This window comes from Tauraco erythrolophus, chromosome 16 (genome assembly GCF_009769465.1).
Source record: "Tauraco erythrolophus isolate bTauEry1 chromosome 16, bTauEry1.pri, whole genome shotgun sequence".
Lineage (NCBI taxonomy): Eukaryota > Metazoa > Chordata > Aves > Musophagiformes > Musophagidae > Tauraco > Tauraco erythrolophus.
The window spans coordinates 9,734,027-9,750,963 of NC_141480.1; the positions used below are offsets into that span (position 1 = coordinate 9,734,027).

General features: G+C 47.1%; 1 protein-coding gene across 1 annotated transcript; it reads right to left on the reverse strand.

Moving 5' to 3' along the window:
• Nucleotides 1-3,005: 3,005 nt before the first annotated feature.
• On the reverse strand, nucleotides 3,006-15,526 carry LOC147527637 (serine protease inhibitor Kazal-type 5-like). The gene is made up of 13 exons (XM_086621820.1): nucleotides 15,469-15,526; nucleotides 14,285-14,310; nucleotides 13,091-13,218; nucleotides 12,804-12,870; nucleotides 11,029-11,156; nucleotides 10,789-10,840; nucleotides 8,298-8,428; nucleotides 7,629-7,710; nucleotides 7,072-7,139; nucleotides 6,155-6,245; nucleotides 3,608-3,735; nucleotides 3,188-3,251; nucleotides 3,006-3,083 (listed from the first exon to the last, which is right to left on the reverse strand). The coding sequence occupies exons 1-13, from the start codon at nucleotides 15,524-15,526 to the stop codon at nucleotides 3,006-3,008; spliced, it is 1,101 nt and encodes a 366-aa protein (XP_086477946.1).
• Nucleotides 15,527-16,937: the final 1,411 nt, after the last annotated feature.

The window sequence follows — 16,937 nt, forward strand, 5'->3', positions numbered from 1 at the left end:
ATCCCTGGTGTTTGCTGGCAGTCTGAATTCCATTACTTCTGGAAAGAAGGAGAAAAAATAAGTCCATCCTCAAGCATGACTATCGCTGTACGACACTTACAGAGCATCAGCATCAGTGTGACATGAAACCACCACAGCAGAGCCTGGCACCAGGGCAGGCTGGGTCACTGCCAGCCAAGGAAAGCAAGACTAATTTCAGCCTGAAGCTAGGTGTTTTCCACACCTACCACCTAACTGGGAAAGGTCCTGCTTTTTTTCTTTTTCCTCCTCTTGCCACCTTAAGAAGAATGACAGAATAAAGACCATTGTAAGAAAGCCAGGACTTGCCCATTGCAAACCTAGGAGTTATCTGTTTGTTAAGAGACAGATTAAAAAAAAGTAGAAACTGAATACCCCTTTTTTTTCTTGACTTATTGACTAATGCGAGCAAAGCAGTGACTCGCATTTGCAGAAAAAGCTTTGAACTAGAAAAGGAACAAGATATGCAGCATTAAAAGTTAAATGTACTGGAAAGACCCACGATTAATTCACCCATATGACACAGCACTGCATGACCTAGTGACCAGTGAGCTTACCAAAAAAGATATCCAAACTCAGGACTCAGACCTACATTGATCCGCAGTAAAGCAGCATGGGATCAAAGGAATTTGGTTAAGGTATAGACCTCCCGGGAAGGCAGTGAGCCCAGCCACCAGCCAGCCCAAGGCCCTGGGGACAGGCTCTCTCTGCAGCAAGTTTTTTCACCACAGTAGTGCACAGATACACCCTTTAGTGTCAGATCTCTGTCAGACCACTCTGCTCCCATCCCCTCCTGCAAGCATCCCTCCATGATGGCAATCTAGTCACCAGGCAGGGAGAGTTGCCAGAAACACCTGCAAATCCAGTCAGAGCTTTGCAGGCAGGAGTGGATGCAGACAACAAGCTGCAAAGGGACAAGGTGGTTTGGACACACATTTTGTCAAGCAACCCAGCACCCTCCATGGATAACTTCAAAATACAACTCAAGGAAATATTACATTTTTGGGTAACAATTTCTTATCTTCCTCCAAAGCTTGAAGAGAGGCCTTTGCATTTTTGTTCTGCACATTGCAACTGTCTAAAACTATTTCTGATGCCAAAAGCTCTGCTGGAGCTGGTTTCCTCTGGATTTTAGTAGTGTATATTGAGTGCCTGGATCTTCAGTAGAAAAATGAATTCATTATACTGCAAGTGACCATGAATTTCAGTGCTGAAAATAACATTGCTCTGTACATTGTTCATAAGCTTCCAACTGAGAAATAGGGAAAGTCTTTGATGGACTCAAGAGGCTTTTCAAGAAAACAACCTTCTGTAAACTTCCAGTCTGATTCTTCAGGTGATGTAATATACATAAATAAAGAAAAAAGTCATTGTTGGGGTTCACGTTGGGCTTTTTTTGCTCCAGGGAAAAAGCTTATCACTTTTCCTTTTAATTGCATCCAACTCTCCTTGGAATACTTAACATCGCTGCAAGCTGTCTGACTTTCAGTAAATGGCATATTCCTCTAATTGCAAAGGCTTGAGAGCTTTGTACCAGCTTGGTAAAACACAAAACAGTGAGGAATTCCAGACCAGGCACAGGTTTGTGGGGATCCTCTCTATTTTCCTGTTGCCATGGTACACCAAATCTCACCTGAATTGAGCAGCGTGAATACAATCACCAACAGGCTTACGTCATGCCTGTGCTCCCAGAATACCAGAGGCAACAGTACCTCCATCACACTAAAGGCTGAGACACGAAGGCCTCCAGTATAATCACAGGTAAAATAATTTCTCTGCACTACCATTTATTCAACTTTAAATGAAGTTGAGAGCACTCTGCTGCGTTACAGAAGAGGGGAAGAGGAGCTGGGATGTTTCCTTTTTAATGCTTTGGGGATCTGCCAGCACCCTGGCACTGAGCAGAGGGAAGTATGATGGCATGATGGCTATCCCACAGAAAAGCTCGTCATTGCCTACAAACACACTGATACCAAATCCATATAGGGAAGCGTAGCTCCAATCCAAAACTTTACAGAACTTCTCTTTGGCTGGTTCAATATTTTGATTCTTCCCAGGTTTGGAGCGGGAACAAATCTCAGTATTTCCCTAAGGATGAATATTCAGTTTCTCAAGAGTTCATGCCAATACAGAGGACAGTCCTTCCTGAGTGCTGCAGGGCATCCCACACATTCAAGACACAAACTGGGAGACCTTGGCTGCTTGACAAAGTGCTTGACACTGCCGAGCTCCCACTGGTGGGAAGACAATGCATAACTGAAGAAATACTTAACTCATCTGCTATGTGGGATCACACAAGATGTCAGGGTTCAAGACCTTTCCCAAAAGTACGCAACTTAGTGAACGATTTTCATTTCCCAACCATCTCCCTGGATATTATTTAGGAAATGAGTCCTTTATTGTTTACGCAGTTCTGGTTTTTCTGACCTCACCAAAGTCCCAGGAGGAAAAACAGATGTTTTCCCAGCCATGTCACTCTCCTGCCATACAGCCTAGGTAAAGCACAGAGGCTATGCCCAGGTTACATATTAAATCCAAGTCTGAATCTGTACTTAAATATCCAGACCATGAGCACTCTATTTCTGGGGCTCTAATGATCCCATGATAGATGCAGGGGCCGGGCTGGCTCCCCAGCACACACTTGGAGTGAGAAATGGGATGCCACACACAGCCAAGAGGCACTTCGGGCAGTCATTTTTCTCTACCTCTCAGCAACATCCCACTCCAGGAGAAAAAAATAAAAAAATAAAAAAAAGAGGACATGGGGGTTCCAATACTCCTCTTCCCTCCCAGCCTGCGGTACATTCGAGCCCTCCCCACCCGTACAGCTCCTCAAGCTGACCCTAACAGTACTGGTGTGTGATGCACCACATGGCTGAAGAGCAGCCAGTGAGCATGGCTTTAACTAACCCATTAGTTCAGTTAACTTGTTCGTTCAATTAACCTTTTAGTTAACCCACCCGCAGAGTCAAAGCGCTGACCCCCAGCTATCGCTGAAGCGCAGAGCAGGGCAGCTGGCGATTCATTCCAACTACTTCCTCACTTTCCACACTCGTTGGGGCTGCCTGGATTAGGCCCCCGCAAGCCAAGAGGGTGCCAACAGGGGAGTTTCACCAGGGGAAGGGACAAGGTTGGTGTTTCCCCAGCCCAGCCGTGGCATGCCGCTTACCACTTCAGGGGCAGGCTTTCGGCATTCACCTCGATAGTTTACCGTGATGTAGTTTGAAGCTCTCCTGCAAAGGGAGGACAAGACATCACTACTTATTCTCACAGCTCTCTGCCATCGGCATGACAATCCTCTGTGGCCTCCTTAATACTTTGATGATACTTCCAGTATGATGGCATTTATTACTCCCCAAACAATCTTATGATCGGGTAGAAAGGGAATAGGGGACTCTGGAAACTTGTGTATCTTAATTAGCTGTCATCAGATTAATCTCAGGCATTTTGATCTATGTTTGCTTAACAGCAAGGCACCAAGGACACACTTGATAGTGAGTCATGATATATCAAAACAAACACTGTGCTGCAAAAGACACTCGGGAATGGTGGATGGCCCTGTATTACTGAAATCTCTCCGCCTACTCACATGGCAGCTGAACACAAGTCACATTCATTTTTGTATGTTTTCCCATCAGTGCCACAGACTGGTTGTGAGGATTTGCTGCAGAAAATCCTTCCACCCTTTACCCCGTGCAGAATTCGATCACAGTCCAGCTGAAGAGAGAAAGAAATCACATTTGGTGCTGGTTCATTTGCAAGACCCTCCTTTACGTGACTTAAGAGCACTTACGAGCCAAGCCTTGCCATGAGGCCCCTCTGCTCTACAGCATGTCCACCACACCTCCAGCCAAGCCAGGCTTGTAAAGAGAGTGTCTCTTGTTGGATTGGCCAGCCGAGTCTTTGGGACAGAGCCCTCTATGCCCCCCTGCCAGGCACGGACCCACTCATCTGATCCACCCTGGCACCTTGGTCCAGGGCAGGTTTATTTCTCTCACCGGGGATCCACAAGAAGATGAAAACTGCTGCCATCTGCCCCTAGTCCTGTTTATCAGGGCTTTGATGCCGTTTCATCTCTGAGAACAAAGACGAAACCTGTCGGCCAGAATTAAGGCAAAACCTCTCTGTCCCACCGGCGCTGCCCGAGGGCAGCACGACACAGCGTGGTGCCTGACACCAAGTTCAGAGACATGAGCACATGTGAGCAGCTATGGTTAATTAAGGGTGCCCTCTTATTTCCTCTTGAGCATGACAATGGGAAGGTTTAGACACAGCTTTCCTTACAAACCAGGTGTGGCACAGCCAGGACCAGCTCACAGCAGAAGGAGCAGCCTTTGGGGACCCTAAAAAGCCTCTCGCGCTTCAGCCTCCGCCCCACAAGCACACCAGGGTGGGTGTCTGCAGCATCACAGAAAATTTCAAAGAGCAGAGGTCAGAGACCCCCCACCAGCCTGTTCCCTGGCACACAGAGCCCCTTCCTCAGCCTGGCCGCCCACCTCGGCTCCAGCTTTTGAAAAAAGACAGAGACGAAGAGGAGTGACCAATGGGGTCCCATCCCCTTCTCTGGGTGCTAAAACACATCACAACTGCAAACGGTGCCGTCAGAGGAGAGCTGCAGCTGGGACAGAGGATGTTTCCCCTCCTGTCCCACCTGGAGATTTAGCACAAACTGATGGCTTACCAGCAGCATGGTGAGGCGGGGAGCGCCACAGGGAAAGAAGGTTTGTGCCAAGCGGCACAGGAGGTTCAGTGACATCGAGGTGCTGGGATAGCACCTGCTGGTTAAACGTCACCTGCTAATTTCAGTAATGTGCTGCTTCCTTTCTCATCTGGGTAATTACTGATGACATGAAAGCCAACAATGCTGAACTTTGCAATTCACTGCCAGGTGCCTCCCTGCACACCAGACATCGCTGCCTGCGGCACGACCCGCGTGCCCACAGCACAGCCGAGGGCAGGCGGCTGCCCGGTCCACAGACCACAGGTCCCAGCAGCCGGTGCCACCACTCCTTTGGCTCTGGGAAATCAGGGCTGCTCGTGACAAAAGCCACGAGTGGCCCTGGAAAGAGGAGAGGAGCAGATTTGCTCTCTGAATCACCTCTTGTCAGTCAGGCTCATCAGCATCCGCTCCTCCTCCAGTGCTACCAGGAAATACCACTGAGCCCTGAAGCAGACTGGAGTTATCACACCCAGTGTTTCCTCTGGAATGCATCAAAATTGCTGTACCTGAACCACCTACCAGGATTTTTTTTTTTACTCAAATATCCCTTTTCTATAGGCGGTCGGGGACAGAGGCTTCAGAGAGAGTTAAGATAGTTTATAGGAAGGTCCCTACAGCCCCACAGAAACACATTGTCTACTCCTTCCAAAATGTTATTTAAATTACTGTATGCAAATGCTGGAGGGTTTAAAACATCAGGCCATTTTTTTTTAACCATCCTATCTCTTGACAACACCCTATGACAGCGAGATCCACAGTTTAGTCACCCTTTCCATGGTAACTTCTTTTCTCTTATTAGTTTCATATTTTCCACTTATAGCTTTGTTAAAACCATCACATTTTCTTCTTGTGGAGACAAGGGAGAGCACACACCCCCATCTTCCTCCCACGTTATTCCATACAAAGCCATTATCTATCACTCAGCATTTCCCCCTTTAGCTCTCCCTCCCATCCCCTGGTCAGCCCCACTGCCCTGCTCCAGCCATGGCCTTTGCTCAGCACCTTCTCAACACATGGGTGGTGGCACCTCTCACCCCATTTTGGCTATGTGTGAGGCAGACATCCAGCCTGAGCTTGAGTCCAGCACCCGCATAGCTGACATATTTCCATAAGGAGCCAACCCCAGACGCAAAACTGGCTTAGAAGGGTCCCATGTGGGCACATCCAGCCCTGCTCCCCTTCCCTCTGCTTCAGTGCCAGGGAATACAGGGGCTAGCCTCGACCTACAGATGCTTGCACTCAAACTCTTGCAAGGACACAGGGCCAAGCAAGAAGCTTTAGGGTCACAGGAGGAACAGGAGCAGCTGCTAGGAAAGGAGTTGGCAGGGGCTCGGCACCAGCAGAGGAGCACCTCACAGAAGAAGTCCCCATTTCTGCCCATGCAGCTGCCACCTGAGATGGAGGAGGTGGGTTTACCAGCTGGTAGGCGTCCATGTCTCTGCTCTGCGCTTTGTTGCCAGGTGCCCGGTTGCAGTTCCTACCACTCTGAGCCGTGTTTTCTTGTGGGCTGGCAGGGGGAGAGAGCAAAGAGGCAGCTCAGCAAAACCCCACTCCAGAAAAGAGGGAGAACAGTGTGAACCCACCCTCCTCACAGCTCTTGGGGAGCTGCTTGCACTATGGCAGCCTCCACCCACCAGGAGAGGAGACCGCGAGAAGCCCCCAGCCACATACAACTAAAAACCAAAAAAACTAAAGTAACAGGACACATACCAGCAGGGAGGCAGCCAACAGTATGACAAACCTTGCCCTGTGCTCAGCCCAACACCATCACAGGGCTCTGGACCCCTGTGTGTCTCAGCACCACTTGGTGGCTGGGGACACAAAGGGGCTGCACCAGCCAAAAGCAAGAAACCTCAGAGGTCCCCAGCAAAGGCTCTGAAAAAGCAGCAAAATTGAGTCCTGCTCAGGTCCAGCAGCTATAAAACAAACAGGAGTGCCTGACCAGTGCCTTTACACATGCGCTGCCAGGTGACAGGGTTTGCTGGGCAAAGCTGTGTCGAGGGGAATTTTGAGCACAGTGATCACTGGTGCTTCATGCAGAGGAAAGTTAAGCACAAAAAGGAGCAAGGGTTGCACAAGAAACATGTCCTGCTCTGTGTCTCTTCCCCATCTCCGGCTTAGCTAGTGAGAAGAGCTGTCCTGAGCACCAAACACCGCAGTGTTCAGTTCTCCATCCCGGTGTCACTTGTGTGCTACTGAGCCATTCCTGCTCCAATTAACATCCTAACCACCCCTAGGAAAACACACATAGGTGGACAGGAGCAAAAACCGGTGCTAGGGCTTGTGGGATGGTCAGGGGAACAGGCTGCCAGCTCAAGTGCTGCTCTACTCACCCTCTGTTCGATGCGAAGGGACGTCCCTCGTTCACACCCTGCCGTGACCCTGAACCACTGCAGCTCTTCTGTGAAAGGGACAGGATCACATTCAACAACCAAACACAGAAAATACTTTTATACAACCAGAGAAGGGGCACATCTCTTGTCGTCCTCCCCCCTCCTCCTCCAAGACCCAGAGAATCACTGGGCTCCTTCTGGAGAAGCAGGTCTGATACTTGCTCCGTACAGGCTCTAACACCCACCAAATGTTATCATCTGAGAACTGGCAGGATTGTGGGGAGTCTGAACCTGCCCTTTACCTCATATATAGCATCAAACCACCGGGAAAGCAAGAGGGGCTGTTCTGCCAGATCCAAACATGCCCACACACAGGTCCATCCCACAAATGAGTGAGGATTTGCAATACAGCCTGCTTCTCTAGCTGGCTGGCTCTAGCTTGGGCTGCCCCATGGTCACCCCAGGCTGACCACACACAGTCCCTGGCCATCAGGATCCCAGAGACTTTCACCAGTCCCTTTCTCTGAGCTCAGGGCAGGCTCCGAGCTCCGTCTCACCTGTTTTGTTCTCTCTGAAGGGGGCGGTTTGTTGCGCTGGGCAGTTCCACCAGACTGACCTCCTCTTTGGGCTTCCTTTTTCCTAGAAGGAGAGAGGAGAGAAAGAGAGCACTATGGCAGTGTGAGTGCTGCCGGGACCTGGGGCTGCCCTGTAAGCCAGCAACATGTCTTTAGACACCACCTCTCCATCCACAGTCCCTGTTCCTGGTGGTCCTGTTTCTAATTCCCACCCCTAAGCCTTCAACCTCTCCTCACCATTCCCACTGTATGTTACATCCTGGATCCAGGTGGCTGCTTTCAAATCATATATGCACATGCTCTATACGAGTAGAAAGAGCATCTGGAAGGCAAAGTACACACATGGGAAACTCCTCAGGAGCTGCCTATGTCTGACAGTCCCCTGGGAACAGGGTTGCTCTCTATCAACCCTGCTTCTCCTCCTTTACTCCACACTGCTTCTCACCAGTTCCTGGACTCTTTGCACTGAAAGGGAAGCGGGAAGAGGGGCAATAGCTGGAGCTCTACTGCCAGAGCATCTCTTGAAGGGCCACTGGGATTCAGGAGTCTCTCCCAGGCATCGCCCAGATGCGGCTCTGCAGGCAGAAGCTGTGGTTTTGCAGCGGGAAGTTTCCCTCTTTGCTGTTGGTGCTCAGAGGTAGCTGTACTCACAGCTTCTCAGCACACATGAGGCATCTGTTGATGTGCTGCTTGCCAGAGGAATCCCGAACAGGGTCATTCTCCCTCGTGCAGGACAGTCGTCCACGAGCTTCAAACTGGGAGCGATACTCACTGCAGTCGTCCTGCAGAAGGGGGACAGCCGTTAGGGCACCCTGTCCTCCTTCTCTTAGTGATCCAATTCTTAGAAACCTGGGGTTTCCTGCCAGGAAAGCACTGAACCATCACAAATTCCTCACAGGAGAGCCCGGGAGTGGGCGAGAGAAGAGGGTGTGCGGTACCCAGCCACTTAGCATATAAACAGAGGAGTGAGTCAGAAAAAATGATGGGTCCCTCTGCCTGCACAGCACGTGTTGGGAGTTTTCTAGTATGGTCTGACTAATTATTGTTCTCCTTGTTGGGCTATCCAAAGCATGCCAGTGATGCGACCGATACGGTAATAAAGTCCCTCCCACTTCTTCCAACATCTTCAATACACAGCTACAGCCTTTTCCCAGATCATCACTCAGATGATAATTCCATTTACAAAGCAAGTAGTACCCCCAAAATCAACCACGCTTTGGGACATGTCAATCAAGAGGCAGCAGTTAAAACATAAAAACACAACACAAACACACTTAATAGTCCACAAGCAGTGGAAGGTTGTTTGGAGAGTGGATGATTAATTTGTGCCCTGTTCAAAATCGCTGCACAGAAACCATGTTAATTTGTCCCTGTTTTGTAATGTGGAGGCAAACATTCAATCCCCCTTAATTTCAACTGTTTCAGACACTGCAATAGCCGATTCCAAACAGCAAGTACAGAGGATAAGTAAAACTCATCCTTTATTTTTTTACTAATATGTTTTAACACTTGCAATTTTCTGGCAATTTTGCACATAGGAGGGTTTTGGCTAGCTTGCATTAAGGTCCTTAGCAGGCCACTGGCCTCATGCTTTGTTTCACTCAGAAGTTTTCAGCACATTGTCCTCTCTGCTGGGGGAGGATTTCCCCAGCATTGTGTCCCACATCCCACCCAGGGCATCTCAGCCTCCAGCTCGTCAGCTTTCCTACTGGACTAACACTGGCAAAACACTCAGAGCACAAAGCCCCATGTTTCCCTAGAGCCAAACCAGCCATGGGTAGGAGAGAGATGATCCAGCATAGGATGAGCCTGGACCTGCTGTGGCCAGCAGCCACATTGCATTGCTGCTGTCAGGAATAACCATCACATCCCACTTCAGAGAGGCTGCCTGAGACCCTCACTGCTTCTCCCCACCACCAGCACATGCTCACTCCTCACCCAGGCCGTCCAGGCAATGCTTTTTCTTCCCAGTGAGCCCAGGAATGCTATCCCAGCCCCTCTGTGCCTTGTTCCCTGGGACCAGCCCAGCTCAGCATCCCAGTCCTCTGTCTCTGAGGCAGATCTGTGTTCTCTAATAGTCTCTCTCAACCCGACTCCCTTTGAACTAGCATTTCTAGAGCTCTGTTAGCTTCCTGACCTCTGCTGCAAAAACCTTGCTGAGTACATCCAAGCCTTGCGTTTGCCTTTTTCATGGCACGTCACATTTCTGACCCACTAATAAATGCAGGGTTTTCTTATCCTTTGTCACTTCTAACCAACAAGCAGGAATTCATGTTAATCACTGTGTGATCTTGCATTGTTATTACACTTTATCTTGTTTCTATTACTCCAGGCCTCAGCATTATCCAATTAGTCCTGAGTGATCTGCTGATCCTCCTCTGCTGATACTGCCTCCCAGCTTTGCCATCAAATTTCACTTCTGCTTCCATTTTTTTTGTGCCAAAGTCATTAGGAAAAGCACTGAAACAGGATTATCCCCAAGACAGAGGCTTAAGGGGACCACACCAGTCCCCACCATGGCAGAAATCAAGAGGTAAGCACTGGAAAAGGACATTTGCCACACCCCCCACCCCACCCCTTACAGAACTGCTTTCACCAGGAAAGCATCAGCGTACAGGGGCACAGTGGCTGGGGGGTGACAGCATGAAGGTGGAGAATGGCAGCACCATGAGAACAAAGTTTCCAACGAGAAAAGCTAAAACTGAACAACAGGCCCATGGAGATACTGCAGGGCTGAGGTCTACTCCCAGAATACAGCAATCCCTTGAGTTTGTCAGAGCTCAAACTTAGAGCTTTTCACCCAGATTTTTCCTTTTAAGCTAATCAGCACCTGCAGCAGCACTGGCTTCCCCACCCTTGAGCCAGGTCTCCGAACCGGACAGCACAGCACACCTGCCTTCTTGTTCTGGTGGGATTTGCCTGCCCCCAGATCCACATATCAGTGGGACAGACCGCAACATTCAGGCACAAGTTGTTCACTTGGGCAATTCAAGAGCATGAACAAGAAATAAGGAGGGAAAGGAAAGCGGATCTCAAAATTAAATCAGCAGACAGAGAGCAACTGAATAATGTTGCCTTTTCTCTATCTTGGGTGAAAATCCAATAAAGTTTTATATTGACCTGCCTAATACTTTAATCTCACCTTATCTTTTCCTTGTCTGTTTTTAGATAACTTCTGCTCATTCTCCCTTTTGCTGGAAGAGAAGCAAAATGAGAAAGTGAATACTCCAGTGCTCTAGGGAGTGAGAGGTTTCCACCACCGCCAGCTGCACAAGGTGGAGTGATCCTGTCCACTGCCATCAGCAGTCCTGGGTCACTCCAGCAGCTGCTTTCTCAGTTTAACAGGAAAAAGCTTTTTTTTTTTCCTTTTTCCTCTACTCACAACTTCTCTGCACACATGATGCACTTATTGCTGTGTTGCTTCCCAGAGGAATCCCGGACAGGGTCATTTTCTCTGGTGCAGGAAAGTTTCCCATTCTTGAAGAGATTCCGAAACTCTCGGCAGTCATCCTGTGGAAGTGCCAAAAACATGGGTTGACGCAGATCTGCTGACCGAGGGACACATCTTCCACAAATCCACAAAGAATTATCCACCCAATGAATTACCTTTCAAACACTATTTTGTTTCCTTGAGGCGTAACTCAGTGGAAAACCATAGTTTGTCTGATGTATTCTCTTAAACTATAGCACGCAACATAAAACAAATAAATCCATATGTTTAGATGAGCAAATTTGTCTTTTGCATCCAGGGTAGTCTGATTTCTATTTCTAATAGATAAAACATGCAAGAGCCTGCCTGAAGGACCTAGGTCCATCTCTAAGGATAAAAAACAATTTCTTAGTGAATTTTGAATGAGGAAGTCAGTTTTCTCATCTCGAGTGAACCAAGAATTTTAAAATCTGTGCACGGTAAGAAGATGAAGCTGCAGGCACTAAAAAAAAAATCCTTGCATATTTCCTACCCAGACATGCTAGAGCAAGAGGTGGGCATTTTTACCTTCCACTTAACATGACATTATGCATTAATTGAAGCAAAGCACTCTCTCACAAAAGGCTGTTGTGACAAAACCTGGTTAAGCATTTCAGTCTGGTCTTTAATCTCCTCTGAACAGCTTTCCCCTGACTTTCAGGACACACAAGCAAGTTCATAGCATAAGAAACACATGCTACATGTGAAGCCTTTAGGATCTTTTGCGTGGCACTTTTAAGGTTATCTGCCCTGTGATCTGCATTTTTCCCCTGACATTGTGTAAAGGAGATGGTTTGATAACTTGTCCCAGCTCTGCAGATGGGGAAATTGAGCCCAGAAAATTACTTGCCAAAAGCCAGACAGAAAACCTGTGGTTGAACAATGCAATTCAGCATCGGTCTCTTCCTGACACTGTAAAACTGTCCTTCTGCCTTCAGGACCACACTTTGGCAAGTGAGGTGTTTAAAAGAGATCTCCCTTAGGACAGCTCGGCTTTCCAAAGCCTTTAAATTGCCCAGATGCACAAGAGTTAGAAAGCAACCCTGCTTAACCAGATGTTAAACAAAATAAATCACTGCAACCAACACTGACAGAAACCGATTCACTTATCTAGAATAAAAACCCAAGGCTTAAAAAGACAAGTCCCACAACATAAAGACCTGCTGTCTAGAAAAACAGCTATGGGTAAAAGAAACCAGCCAGGTGCAACAACAAGATAAACAAGGGACAATTAGAGCCAGCCTGCTCCCACACCCTGCCCTAGTCACAGGTCACATGCATCATCATTGCTATTATTTGTCAGATGCCAATGGCATGTCTTATAAACAGGCAGGTGTCCTCCTTCGCCTATGCTTTGGGCCAGGCACAGACCACACGTGCCATGTTGGTAATTGTCCGATAGCAACCAGATCACCTGGGAGGAGGCGCGAGGAGTTTTGGTTTCGTTTGTGCTCGTGGATGGCTTTTCTTTTGTGCTCACGCCCCTTCGGACCCTCTTGCCGAGGCAGAGCATGTTTGCCCCAATCCCATTGTGAGGCCCTTCCATGTCAGCCAAGCTGGCGTTTCCCACTCCACAGACATGGAAACGCAGTCGGCAAGCGGGTCAGAGGCAGAAGACGCAACGTCACCGCATCATCTCGCTCCTGCGCGCCGATAAAACTGGCTTCAGTAGCGATGTTTCACCTCACCTCTCCCAAGGAGTTCACATTCCTGTTCGCCTCTCCACCACTCCCTTTGTTTTCGGAGTCTCTTTCCCTGCAAGAGAGGGAGGCGTGAGTGACAGAGCAGCGTGCAGTCCTCGGACAAAACACCAAAATAGGGAGTGATTAAAGGCCAGTCCTGCCAACCCCACCTCCCCGTTGCGCAAGGCAGTGGGACGGACTGGCACTGAGGCTCATCGCTATGGGAAGGGGGAAGGGATGTGCTGCGCAGGGCCAGGACAGCTGCGTGAGCCAGTGGGGTGGCAGATACTCACAGCAGCCTTTGGCACATCAGGCACTTGTTGAGATCTCTTTTGCCATCGGGGCTGCTGACGGGCTCCTTGGTGGTGGGACAGGAAAACTTCCCACTGCGCAGAAGTGACCAAATATTCATGCACTCTTTCTGAAATGCAGAGGAGGACAGTCAGGGGAGGGTCCCTCAGAGGCCAGCGAGATCCTGAGAACAGTTCGTTCGCATCTCAGCTTTTTGGATGGGCTAAGGGCTCTCAACAGCAACAGTCTGTTCACATCAGGCCTGGGTCTACCATGCTCCCCATCCCTTACCACGCGCGGTACAGGCTGCACCCAGAGCCCTGCTCATGGCTCCCAAGGCGGAAAAGACACCAAGAAAGTTCAAAACCCGTTGCAAGAGCCATTATTCATGGGAAAAGGAGTACATATTTAATTTGCATACAGCTGCAAATTGCTACCCGCTGCAGGGGAGGACTCTATAATGTAAAGTTAGTCAAGAGCAGAAAATATAGCCCTAGAAGTGCCAGCGGGATGCAAGAGTAATGAATCGACCCAAGCGACTGAAGAGCGATTGAGGTGCAAGACTGAAGCACAGAAAAGCACAATTCTCTTAGGAAGCAGAGCGGTAATATCGTGTAATGCTGCATCAACCAATTGCCTCTTCTGCTGGGTAACTGAAATGCAGACTAGGGAGAATCAATGAACCATTTAGTTATTTTTGGCTACTCTGTTTTCCAAAAGGGTCTTTACTAAGGAGAGACAAGCTTGTTTGATTAAAAAAAGTGAACGGAGCTGACTTCTCAGCCATTGAATCAAACAATTTTTGAGACTCAAAGGACTTGCCTTAATTTTTTTAATTATCAAACTCGGGAATTATCAGAAGCAAGGGTTTCTGCTGGATCAGGAGCAAAATTCTGAAACATCATTAGAAATATAATTCATGCCATTTCTTAACTTCATCTCATGAGATTTCCAGCCCAGAGCCATTCAGATATGCGATCAGCATAGCACACCAAACGTACACTGTCAGCTAGAGCCATTGCTGTATTACAAAAGCATTGTCTCTAAGCATGCAGAAATTCACTGCTTTTTGCACTGCTGAAAAAGCATTAGGATATCTAAGTACAGTCCATCTAAATTACTTTGCTCAGAGCATGCATTAAGCAATGTAGTTGGGAAAACAAAAGGAGAATTAGAATAGAAAAGGTTGGACTCGCCTTAATCGAAGCTTGGCTGGCAACATCTGCAACAAAAAATAATCAACAATTAAACCGTACAAAATCTTTGAAGAGAAGTTTTAAATCAAAAACATTTAATTAAAACACTTGATGTCATTTCCTAATCCATCCAAATACCTCTAGATAAAAGCTAATCCAATGCATTATTGTACACAGATAGAAAGGACAGGGCATTAGAGACTTTCTGGATCATTGTGCTTTTTGTCATTCAAATGCAAAAGCACATCCATTTTTTGCATCTTTATGCCCTCCTTTACTGTGTTATTTTTTTCAGTTTTAAAATCCAAGCTCCAAGGATGATTCAGTAATTCTATTATTCTACCTCACTATCTTGATAGCGGTATCAACCTTACCCAAACATTTTTGATTTTTTGTCTTCAGTTAGAATTGGGGTACCAGAGCCAGCCCATTGTTTATCCAAACCTTTAGATCCCTTTTCAAAGTCCATTCCATTTGCAGTACTCCACACAAATTACTAAATTAATAACGAGTCACCAGGTAGGTAGCTGATACACATTTATTTCTAAGCCCCTGAGAGCTGGTATAATACGTTTCATCCTTTTCTCTTATGCCATCAGTGGCATCACAGGGAACCACCAAGAAATCCTCCATTAAGAAATCCTCCATTAGCTCTTTTTCAATACAAGTAGGCAGTAAAGTGAAAGATCATTGCATCAAGCCCAAACTCCTGCCAAAGTCTCTCTATTGTAACCATACAAAAATGGATTCCTTAGTAAAAGCGTTGACAAGAAATCCCCATTTTTCTGAATTTACGAAAAATTGTATTACACTTTTGTTCAAAGTCAAGTTTTTTATGCAAAAATTCAGTCTGGTTGGAAATTCATATTCCTCTATTTAGACAATTGGGTTTTTTTTCCCCCTCCTCGTTTGTTCTTGAACTGTTAACTCTGCTAAAAATATTTTCGTCTATCAGTGGAACTTCACCATTTTCACATGCAAGAGAAAAAGCCATCATTAAGAATGTGTTATATCAAATCCGTACAAGTAGTACAGTAAAAAACTATGGTCTTCTGGTTGTGCCACTATGCTTTTTAAAGAACAAGGCTCTCTAATCCTCTATTTCACTGTCTTTACAGGAGCTCCCAGGCCAAGTCCTCTGCCAGTCCCAAATTTCAGTACAGAGAACATCAGAAGTTACTAACCTGAGAAGAAGTAGAAAAATGCCAGAACAAGGACCACCGAGGCACCTTCTATTTTCATGGTGAAGGTGGCAGCTGTTTGCCTACAGCTCTACTCTATTAGTGCATTGCTCAATGAAACCCAAAGAAAGGGCTCAGGTCAGATCACGTATATATAGATGACCAGATTCTCCGCCTTCATTATGACATAATCTTCCCAAGAACCATCATTAGCTGAAAAACCAGTTTGATGACAGTAGCTCTGATGATCCCATTAACACAATTAATTTCCATAAGGATAGGACATATTTGAGTCACTCCCTGTATTTTGTTAAGGTAAGAAAATTATAAATGGATCATTTCAATTTCCTCACGCAGCCAGAGGAATTCTTGCCATCTCTACGGCAGTTTGCAAGACAGAGGTACCCCAGTCAGCACAACCCCTAATACCCTTCATAGCTCCAGAAATTGCTGAAAGGATTTTATTTTAATAACTTGGCTCCAGCAGAGACAACAGGAGCACACGGTCACCCAAGACCTCTGGAAGTGAGTCTGCTTTTATTGGAGCACCCCAGTATGAATCTAAACAGTAAGCATTCAGGCAAGGTTGAAAAACATCAAGTTTGAGGCCTTGTTGAAACTCCTTGAGTTTGTTGCTATAGTTCACCTAGGAGCTGTACTAATAAGAAAACCATATGCTGAATCCTCATCCCTTCCCTGTCCCTCCCTGTTGTCTTCAGAAGAAATTGCAATGTTATCAGGGGAAACCTTCTCAGCCCACCATGGGATAAGGCAGACCACACAGATACTGCTCTTCAAGCTGATCAAGGCTCACAGATGTGTTATTACTGACCTTAGAGGGTTCAGCAAAGTAGCCCTGTTCAGATATCTCCTGAAGATGAGATAAAAACGAAGGTTGTCATCCTGTGCAGGCTTTCTCAGAAGATTCAAGAGAGGAAAATAAAGACGACATTGAAGTTTTGGAATGCAGTTTACATGGGAAGAAGCTGTGTGCCTTGTTCTCAGGTGAAAAGAAGAGAATTTGGAGAGAAAAGTCATTTGCAAGGTTTGAAACCAGTGGATAAACAAGTGGAGCAGGCTGGAGCAATGAGTAGGTTGAGCACAGGCAAGCTGGCTGCAGCTGTGCAGAGAGACAGGTCAGCATCATCTGAGGAAGGAAGAAAACATATTCCTGCATGACATGTGTGTTTGGCCAGACAGGCCAACACAGCTCAGTTCAGGTATAAACCCTTGTAATAAGTTGCTGCCACATGTTTCTCAGATCAGAATAGTTGTTAGTGCGTACAACTGGAGCCAAAGCCAAGCAAGCAGAGTCTCCATTCGGTGTGTGGTCATCCCCAACATTTCTTTTCCACTCAAAGCAAAATCATGTGCACGTTCACAGTGGAGACTTTGGAACAGAAAAGTAAACTGCCTGAGGTCATACAGATGGTTCATGGCAGATCTGAAGAGCTGTGCGATGCCCTGAATCA